Genomic DNA, 10,246 nt, shown 5'->3' with positions numbered 1-10,246 from the left:
CGGGGCATGGCGGGACGGCAGGTCCTGCAAGGGGGGTGTGGGAGCTCGCCGCAGGCTGGGTGGCCCGGCCTCACGCGGGCGCCGGGACGCAGCGCGGCCACCAAACGGCCAGGACCTGCGGCGGGTGGGCCGCCCGCGGGCGCCGCTGCCATGGTGCCGCTGCCTGCGCGCCGCGCGCTCGTCGCCGCCGCCCTGGGCACCGCCGGCCGCCGCCGGTTCCCCTGTCACGCTGGCAACGGCCGCCTCCCCCCCTCCGCCTCCCTTCCTCTCCCGGCGGCGGCGCGGCCCTCCTCGGGCGCGGCGGGCGAGGCGGGGGCCGAGGGGCCCGACCGGGGCTCCGCCATGCTGCGGCACCTGCTGCTCAAGCTGCGGGCCACCGGGCCGGTGACGGTGGCCGAGTACATGCGGGAGGCGCTCACCAACCCGGGCCAGGTGCGGGCCGGGCCGGGGGGGCCGTGACCCGGCACCCGGGGGTGCCGCGCCGCTCACCGGGCCCCGGGCCCCTCTCTCCCCGCAGGGTTACTACACGCGGCGCGGCGGCATCGGCGACAGCGGGGACTTCGTCACCTCCCCCGAGATCAGCCAGGCCTTCGGGGAGGTACCGGCGCCTCTCTCCGTCGGTAGCTGCGGGGGTGGCGGGGGGGCCGCGCTGGGGGATGCCCGAGCAGCGAGTCCGGGCTTCAGGTCATTTACCAAAAGAACACTGGTTTGGCAGGGGCAGGGGCGTTCAGGTTTTGTGGGTGATGGGGGGGGGGGGGGGAGGCCTTTCCTGTGCTGAGCCTGAGGCACACCTGGGCGTAGGAACCCTTGGTTTCATACAGAACTTGTTTGTAAATACAAAGAGTGATGGTAGTTTCCCGGTGTGAAAACTACACAAAAACCATTTTCAGACGCTGGTCGGGTTCGCTCTGGCTTGTGCGTCGCTTGCGGTGGGACGGCTGCCTGGGCGCCCTTCTCCCCGCAGCTTTGGGAAGTGCACTGGGTGGAGGGCGGCTGCGGGGGGGCAGCTGGCCAGGCAGCAGCCAGCACTGGAGCTTTTAGTAAAGGTTCATGCTCCAGCCAGGGGAGCCCCACACCTTTAGTGATGGAGAGTTGCTTCAGCTGGGCTGACAGCAGCCAGCCACTGATTTTAATATAAAAAGAGCAGAGGGCACAGTTATGTATCATAATGATTTCTCAACTTTGAAATGTGGAGAGAGAGTATTGCCGTAGTATCTCAGTCATTATCAGACAAAAGGCAGGTACTGCTTTCCACAAGTTCTGAAGTTCTTACTGTAACTCTTTGTGTTGTTTCTCACTGTCAGTTGATAGGAATATGGTGTGTCAGTGAATGGATAGCCGCAGGCAAACCTAAAGCGTTCCAGCTGGTGGAACTGGGCCCGGGGAGGGGCACTCTTGCTGATGATATGTTACGGGTAGGTGAAAACTAATACTAATATTCTTTATTTCCAGCCTTATGCCATGGCTACTCCGAAGCCTGAAGGAATGATGTTCTGCTCTCAGGATTTAACCCTCCCTAGTACTAAAATCATTTCAATCAGGAGATTTGCAGCTTAGACTGTTATTAAAATATATGCGTATTTCTGAGCTCAGCTGTGTCAGTTGAAAGCAGAACATGGGCCAGTGTGGGCACACTGCAGGCACACGTGTAATCGTTCAAGTGCTACTTGGTAGAAGGGGAGGGCAGGAATACTCCAAATTATTTCTGTATGGGAAAGGATTATCCAAACTGAAAACTGCTTAGGACTCCTGAGTGCTGCTGTGTGTTCCTGGGAGGGGGGCCTCAGTGTAGCAGGGAGGCGGGGAGGACAATAATACAGCAGTGAAGGTGTGTCAGTTCCTTTGGGGATTTCAGGGGCTTATTTCTTCTCAGTTAGCCCTTTGTGTTCAGTCATGCTTGCATGCTGTCTATTAATTAGAATACTACTGATTCAAAACCCGATTGCTAATGGGATTTAGTATCTCAGAAGAACTTTTGTCATGTTTGCATATATTAATAAAAAAACCTGATAAGCACAGTGAAATGTAGGGTATCAAACACTTTTGTTTACCGTGTCTGGGAAAACTGAACCATTTTTCTCCTAATGCTAAATCCTCTGCAGGTCTTAAAGGAGCTACTCATTCTCAGGCTATTACTATTCTAAATTAGCATTTCATGTTGTTGCCCTATGTAATATGCACTGTATTTTGCCAACTTTATTAGAAGCATAGAAGCTTTTATTAAAACTGATGAATTCCCACCTCCTTCTGAAGGAGCAAAATGCAGTCTCTTTCACTCAAACTATTTTGTTAAATGAACGCCAACTAAATCTTTTATCTTGAATAGAAATAATGAGATTAAAGGTTAATTTCTTAAATTTAAATTTCTTAAATTTAAATTCTTAAACCTTTAATGTACACAGCACGTGACTGCCTAATAGAATTCATCTGCCTTTATAGGTCTTCAACCAGCTTGCATCTTTGCTTAGTAAATGTGGTGTCTCTATTCATCTGGTAGAAGTGAGTCCCAAACTCAGTGAGATCCAAGCGCTAATGCTGACGGGAGGGAAGGCACAGTCAAACCCCGAGGACAAGTCTGCTTACATGAAGGGTGTTAGCAAGACTGGGATTCCCATTTTCTGGTACAGAGACATTCAAGATGTGCCGTCAGGTAAGGGGCGTGAATGTCTTGTTACAGGGATGGCGTCCTTCCTCCATTTGCAGCTTCTGATAATGGAATACTTCTCTGGTAGCCTTCATAATGGATAGAAAAGTAGTTAATATAAGTGTTGGTTCTTAGGCAGGATCTTGACTCCTTTTTCATAACTGCTGCCTGTTCCGACTACCTTCATTTTGGGATAGCTACCCAATTTCATATACTCTGACTTTTTCTTATCATGGGAAACCATTTACTGGCTTTGCCTGAATCTCCTTCCATGAGATACCTATTTAAAATTCTTGGACTGGACGCTAGAGCTAGCTATAGAAATGCTGTCTTTGATGTATCCAAGCTGGAAGTAACGATAATTATTTCACAACCACATTAACTAGCTTAATTCATTAAAAATCATAAGCTGCTATGGAAGCATTAATAATTTAATGCATTCTTTTTTACCTTCCCACAGGTTACAGCTTTTACCTAGCACATGAGTTTTTTGATGCCCTGCCAATACATAAGTTTCAGGTACAGCAAGAAGATTGTTGTAATTGTGACCGACTGCTTCAGTGCCTCTTCTCTGAGGAAGCACAGAATCAGGGTGCCAGACTAGACACATGCATTGCACTGTCTCTGGTGATCAAATATTTCTAACTTAATTTGGACAAATAAGTCTTAATTCAGCTGATAACTGTAAAACTAGTAATTGTTCTTGAATGGATAATCTTGTAGAAAGCTAAAGGGTTTTTTTCTGCTGAGAAGAGTCTCAAGGTTTTTTATTTCTTACGGTACCTTAATGAAGCTTTTAATTTCTGCGTTATTTTATGCACCACTGCTAACAAAGACTGAAGGGCTTTCATTTGAATGGTAATGAGAATAGCAAATTAGAGGCTAGTTAGGATTCAGAAGAAATATTCAACTTCAATTTGGTAAATAGTTTATGAAAATCACTGGTAGAACATAAAGTATTTTATTTTGGTTAAATGTTGCACCGTCAATAGAAGGGGCAGCATTTTTCTAAACAGCATCATTCATTCCTTTTAAGTGTAACTAAACCTGTATTATTTGACTCTGGAGATGAGTCTCTTACACAGGCTTTTCCCAAGGCAGTTACTGGAATTAAGTAGGAATGAATAATTGTTGTTAATACATATTATGTTCCTAAAATGTTTGTGAAAATGCTTGAGATTAGTTCAATCAAATAACAAGATACTGTTGTAGCTATTAAGAGTGTAAAATTAGTACTTTGGGTTCATTAAACAGAGAACAGAGAAAGGCTGGCGTGAAGTGTTGGTTGATGTAGATCCAGAAGTTCCTGACCAGCTGCGGTTTGTCTTGTCACCATCCAGTACCCCTGCAACAGAAAACTTTATTCAGGTAAGGTTATGCCTACCGGTTTGTACTTGCATCTCTACTGACTCTTTCAAGTACATTTACTGCTTCTCAGTTACTTTGAGAGCAAGAGGAGGGATCTTAGTCTATCGATGAGTAAATACAGCTTTACCCTTTCCATTCTGCAAAACTTCCACAGGCATTTAACTTTGTATGCCGTGAGAATACAGCACAAAAAGTTTCACACAGAAAGGCTTTTTGAAGGGGCACGTGGCTGAAGAGCCGTTTCCATTCTTTCAGTACCACAGTAATGCAGTTTCACCTGATGCAGGTGTTCTTAATTGTTAGAAAGATTTTCTTTTCAGTCAAATATAGGTTATAGAAGAGATGACTGAAATTCAGCACTTGGAAGACACTAACTGAAAATGACTTTGTAAAAACTAGCTCAAGCTTTAGGTAGCCTGGCTTACGCCCCTGGACCTGTGTGCCCCAACAAAGTGACAAGAGTCCCAAGACATCAAGTGTTGAAGAACTCTTGCCCTGTATTTGTTTGCTAATGCAGGTGTTTTGCTCTCTGAACACTGCCCTAGCCTGAAGAAACAAGGGATCATGTGGAAGTGTGTCCTGAGGCTGGTGTCATCATTCAGAGACTTGCCTGTCGTATAGAAAAGGACGGCGGGGCTGCACTGATCGCCGATTATGGTCATGATGGAACCAAAACTGACACTTTCCGGGCAAGTCGTTCATTTACGCTGAAAGAATAAGCCAATATACTCTTTTATTTGTCACTTGGATCGTTAGGTTCTTGTAAGTGAAAGGTCGTGGGTGGATATAATAGCAAAAACTGCATTATGCTGCAATCATAAAACTGAGTAATTGAGTTCCTATTTAATCAGTACCCGTAAGGGTTTCTGTCAGTTGAAGAGGATAATCTGAGCCCTTGCTCAGTTTATCTCAGAAGTATAATTTGCTGTTTTCACCCCTCACACGCACAACTTGGGGCTAGCAAAGACTAGCTAGGGTAGCCAGGATGATGGCTGAGTATAATATTCTGATTTAATTTTTCAGGGTTTCCGGAATCACAAACTTCACGATGTGCTGAAAGCTCCAGGTACAGCTGACCTGACAGCAGATGTTGATTTCAGCTATCTTCGAAAGATGACACAGGGAAGAACAGCCACACTGGGCCCCATTAAACAGCGGGAGTTTTTAAAAAACATGGGCATTGACCTCCGATTCCAGGTACAATAGTGTTTACGGGTACACGAACTCTCCTGCTCCACAAGCAATGCTCTTAAGCAGCAAGAGAGCTTTTATAATAATCTGATTTTAAAAGAAAGTTGTTCCAAACAGCATGCAGGTGTGGGATCAGAGAGTTGCTTCTCCTAGATGTAAGTTACTCGTGATCCCTCAAAATAAACTGATCATATTATGTTTAGGAGTATTTAAACTTTGCTCCATACATCAATGTATGAGCTGCACCAGGATCTTACTGGTTCTACTGAACATTACGGCACTGTTACATCAGTATAAGTGAAAGGGATGCAACTGGTGATTGCAGGTATGAGGGAATTTATAGGAAGGCAGGAATAGCTGTAACCTATATTTTTTATTTTTAGGTCCTCTTGCAGAATTCACGTGACACAGCAACTCATGAACAGTTACTTCACAGCTATGATATGCTGATGAATCCCAAGAAGATGGGGGACTGTTTTAACTTTTTTGCCCTGCTGCCTCACCACAGGCTTGCACAGCCTGACCAGAAAAATAAGCCAGATTCAAAGTCTCCCTTACCGCCTGTTGCTGGATTTGATGAACTCTTACTGAAATAATTACAAATACTGTAGCAAAATGTCTGATAATAGTAGCTTTCAATAGCAGCCTATTAAATAAAAAACAAGTAAAAGGAATGGAGTCCTGCATTTTATGGTTTCACATACTATATGTTTTGCAATAATGTAATCTGCATATAGCTACATCTACAGTAAGGTAGGAACCAAATACTTTGATTTATCTTTGAACTGAAAGCACATGAAATGTCACATTACTTCTCCAGGCAATTGTCACACGCTAGTCTACGCTTTCACACTTTGCAATTTCAGAGTAAATCTAGTGCAGCACACCGAACCTGCTGACTGGCCTACTCAAAGCAGTATGTGCAGAAATCAAACACTACACATACAGGAACCAGCATACACAGAGAATGAATGATGTTTCAGGGGTCTCAAGAGAGAGCTGAGTGAAGTATTTACTCATGGAATAAAGTTAAAACCTGTCAGTAACAAACAGATTTGCTAAGGAGACTCGAAATGTACTAAGCTTGGGTAGTTCCTTAAAAAACAAGATGCTAAAACATTTTTATAAAGTGAAGGGTGCCAGGAGCCCTGCAAAAAGTTATTAGTTCCATAGCACCTGCTAACAGAATTTCCACAGCAGGGCCTAGGTAATGACAAATCCACAAACACAGAACTATAAAGAACCATTTACTTCTAAAAACATTTGACAGGAAAGATAACTCATGCAAATAAGAACAAGTCTGATAGGGAAATAAATTTTATTTTCAAGCTTATCAGAGGATATTTACAAACAATGGGATGTATAAAAATATAAAAGTACTTGACAGTGTCCTTTTCAGGCTATAAATTTTACATGAGCTTTTTTTAGCATCATCATAGCACTATTTCTTGAATGAACACAATTCTTCTAGGGGTAAGGATATCAAACATTGTAACCTACTGCTGTCAAAGTTTGCAGTAAAGGTAGAAAAAAAGGGAATAAAAAACTCAGCTATTTTTACTACTCTGAAGAAAGTTTACTCCTAATATATGTCTCATTTTTTTGGTTCCTTGACTATTAGTTGCTTGTGGCTTTTATTTTGTCTGGCCCCGTAAGTCTGCATATATGGTCAGGCAACTTCCTCCAAAGGCAAACAGCATTTTTATATTTTTTAATACAACTTGAAGAATAAATAGCTCATATAATATTTTGGAGCAGAGCAGACATCAAGGGGAGAGACATCAGCCAGGCCTTCTACTTCATTGTTGTCCCCTCCTTCCTCTGTTCCTGTTGTGCTTTTTCAAGTGACTGAGCTGGATTTATTTCCTCCCTTAAAATGAGACAAACAAACAAAAAAAATCCACAGGAAAACCTGAAGTGACAGCTCAGGTATAAAATCTGAAGTTTAAAACCAGACTGTATCTACATTATTACAGTTGGGATGGAAGATAGCAATGGCTTCACTGAAATTTGGTCACTTGAACAGCTGAAGTTGGAAAAAAAAAAAAAAAAAGCTTTGCCTCCCTTGCCAAGCCTGGGCAAATACCAGACTACCAACTTCACAGGTCATTGTTCTGGTTCCAAAGATGAAAAATCGTGCCTCTCTGAAGCATCAGCCCTGAAACCCTGCCTCAGCAGGATGGCAGGGTTAAGGGACAAGCCCTGCCCCTTCTGAATTCCTTTGCGCTGCCCAGACGGCACAGAAGGGGGAGGATGCCCCCCCGGGTAGGAGTGGCGGGGACTGCCACCGGGCAAGGCCCCTGCACAAACCTGAGAAAAACACCTGCCAGGAGAGAGGCCCCGTGGTGGCCAGAAGGGCTGAACCGTTCTGCCGGCTGCAGGGACCCACTGTACAGCCTGCACCAGCGTTCCCTTCCGTACAGCGCGGTACACCCCGACAGGGAAGCCAGAGTTCAGCCTTTACCTTGGACACCTGCAAGACGTAGTGGCAGTTAGATTAAGGGCAATAGGAAAAGAAAAGGTGGGTTAAAGACCCAAACCTACCTGTGGGTACACACCTCTGCAACTGCCACTGACTTTACCACCAGGTCACTGTCATTGCAAGCATCTGCCAGCCCTGAAATAACCTCATAAAATTGTATGCATATCTAACAACTTACAAAAAGTCTGCTTGCCTGCTTCCTTACCTGAATAACAACAGTAGAAAAAAACCCACTTATCCACACACACACACACACAAAAATAAAAAAAATCTTTGTAGGAGAGAGAGGAGATTAAACCTCTCACTGACTTTGCAGTTCAAGCCTGCATCAGTATTTTAAGAAGTATTTCAAACCAAGCTCCAGCTAAGCAGCTCGGCACATCAGGGACATGTACAGCCATTCAGCACCTTCCAGCAGCACAATGCTGTTATCCCACACAAAAGGAAAGGTTTCACCTTTCCCGTTTTTTAAAATAGGACAAGAAAGAAAACAAAACTCTTCCATTTGCATTTAGCATTCACGGCCTCAAACTTCTTTGAAATACCGTGATCTTTAACTGTTGCACGGTCCTGAAGGAATCATTTCCAAAGAACAGTGCTGCTTCCTCTCTGCTGCGCCACAAGTCCCGTAAGTGGCTGACAATCCATCAGCTGTGGCATCTGCATAAAAAACTGAATCAGGAGTTGGTTTTGGACTCTTCATTCAGCTCAAAAAACAACGCGGAGCACAGTAAAGAGGATGGGAGGGGCTGCAGGTTAAGGTCAGAAGGCAAAGCCCTTTCTCCTACAATCCAGCTGCCCTGGCAGGAGCAACAGGTGATGTAATATCCACTGCTACTCCTAGGTTTTGAGCAGAGTTAAGGTACAAGCTAGCAGGCTACAAACTACTCCTGATGTAAGTCCAGGGAACCTTAAAAAAATATTAGAAAAATATTAGAAAAATTTAAAAATCTAATTACTCAAAACAACGTAAGAAAGCTGCATGTTTTTTTCCCTATTCCTCCACATCCTTCTGCCAGAAGCTGTTTTTCCAGAGCGAAAGGATATGCTACATCAAGTCTTGTGTGGTCTCTGTGCATCACTTGGGTAGTTTTAAGGCAAAATGCCTTTGGTGTGTATCAATGATGTGTGCCAGCCTTGCACAGCAACGCACTGTTGTGGCTTATCGCTGTTTTAACAGACAAGAAAGGACTCACACAGCTTTGATGGTCATCTCTTTAGGTTGTCAGCCAGCATTTCAAGAGGAATGTAAGAAGTTAAGGGGTTTTCTTTTTTTGGTGTATCTGGAAGAAGTTCAGTTAGGCCAAAGACACAAAATATTTGACTGTCTTAACAGCAGCAAATTATTCCTTCATCTGTGAAGCTGTATTCAACCTAAACTGCCATGTTTTGCTATTAGCCAAGGTATTCTGCACCAATTTCTTTTTAGTCTCTTTTCACCACGCACAGTTTAGGAAACAGGAGACATATCTAAGTAGCAGAAAAACAGTCCTCTGTGGGCTAGTAAATAGGGATTAGAAAACCATTACAAAAATCTTATTGCGTAGGCTATGAAAAAAAAAATCAAACTCTTGAAAAAACGCACAAACCGTTCAATCTGTACACATTACACCTCAGTAATGGCTTTGTGCCACACAGCTCGGTGAAATGTTAACCAACGGGGCTTATCCCACTGTCTAGTAACTACTCATAGTTTAAGTCAGAGACGGAGAAAAGCTTGTTGGACAACAGTCTCTTCCCATGTCAATGCAGGATCCTCTGGGGCTTTGTACACCAAACTGTGTATAACACTCAAAAAGAGCAACAGTTGTTCCAAAACTTATCTTCGGTTTCTGTCTGGAGTATCCCTCTTGGCTGTAAATTAGCATAATGAATAAATCAGGGATCTTCTTCCATGTCATCTGGATTAGGAGCCATAATGAAATGCTGGGGGTACTCAAGGTTGTGTTCGTAAGCATGTTCTTTCCAGCGTGCATCATCACTCTCGTGGGTAATGTAACGCTCTCCAATGCGTGTTTCAAATTCTCTGAGGTCAAGCCAAGTCTGATAATCCTAAGGAGTAAAAGGGATTTAAGGCACTAGTTTAAGAAACAGCAACAGTACATTCCCACGGATAAATTCTGCAGTTTTTCTCCACTTTTAGTATAAATAGCCACAAGATGAAACCAACAAGATCTGCTAAAAAAATGAACCAAGCAAAAAACTCACCCACAAGAATGGTTCAAAATTAAATACGCTATTATCGAAGGTTGTAATACTGTAAATCGTGAAAACTTTTTGTAACAAGACAGCTATGTTAGCTTTATTACAAAATTAATTGCAAATATACACATACATTAAAAAATATTCATTCTAATATTGTTTGTACTCAGAATTAATTGGATTTTCTCCCTAACGTATTTTAAGTTATTTGTGTGCATGGATATGTGCACACAGTATTGTGAAAGGAACCCACAACAACGCAGCAGGTAAATTCCATTCCAAACAATTCTGTTCCAGAATAACCACAAGTTACAGCACACACCGTCTTGTGTGTCCAACTTCAGCACAGAACAAACAAC

The 10,246-nt window shown here is 43.6% G+C and overlaps 2 protein-coding genes across 3 annotated transcripts in view; one reads left to right on the top strand and one right to left on the bottom strand.

Annotated features, from left to right (window-relative positions):
• Positions 1-35: 35 nt before the first annotated feature.
• Positions 36-7,238, top strand: NDUFAF7 (NADH:ubiquinone oxidoreductase complex assembly factor 7). Of its 2 annotated transcripts, none has more exons than XM_040611491.1 (9): positions 36-432; positions 518-598; positions 1,305-1,415; positions 2,440-2,650; positions 3,105-3,271; positions 3,899-4,012; positions 4,558-4,701; positions 5,036-5,209; positions 5,587-7,238. In XM_040611491.1, exons 1-9 carry the CDS (start codon positions 151-153, stop codon positions 5,797-5,799), a joined length of 1,497 nt encoding a protein of 498 aa, XP_040467425.1. In that variant the 5' UTR covers positions 36-150; the 3' UTR covers positions 5,800-7,238. The 2 variants fall into 2 exon arrangements, with proteins under 2 accessions (XP_040467425.1, XP_040467426.1); XM_040611492.1 differs by having other exon boundaries at positions 37-432; positions 3,105-3,163.
• PRKD3 (protein kinase D3) overlaps positions 6,507-10,246 on the bottom strand; it is a 45,815-nt gene continuing 42,075 nt past the window's right edge. Inside the window, exon 19 of the mRNA XM_040611490.1 lies at positions 6,507-9,737. Coding sequence (XP_040467424.1) covers positions 9,564-9,737 — 174 coding nt within the window. The 3' untranslated portion in view covers positions 6,507-9,563. The remainder of the gene's footprint in view (positions 9,738-10,246) is intronic.

The sequence above is a fragment of the Falco naumanni genome, chromosome 12 (assembly GCF_017639655.2).
Source record: "Falco naumanni isolate bFalNau1 chromosome 12, bFalNau1.pat, whole genome shotgun sequence".
NCBI classification, from domain to species: Eukaryota; Metazoa; Chordata; class Aves; order Falconiformes; family Falconidae; genus Falco; species Falco naumanni.
This window is presented reverse-complemented; position numbering and strand designations above follow the sequence as displayed.

Coding starts and splice junctions, on each gene's coding strand:
- NDUFAF7 (XM_040611491.1), top strand. CDS start 151: ATGGTGCCGCTGCCTGCGCGCCGCGCGCTCGTCGCCGCCGCCCTGGGC. Junction 433..517: donor CGCTCACCAACCCGGGCCAG/GTGCGGGCCGGG, acceptor CTCTCCCCGCAG/GGTTACTACACGCGGCGCGG. Junction 1,416..2,439: donor TTGCTGATGATATGTTACGG/GTAGGTGAAAAC, acceptor CTGCCTTTATAG/GTCTTCAACCAGCTTGCATC.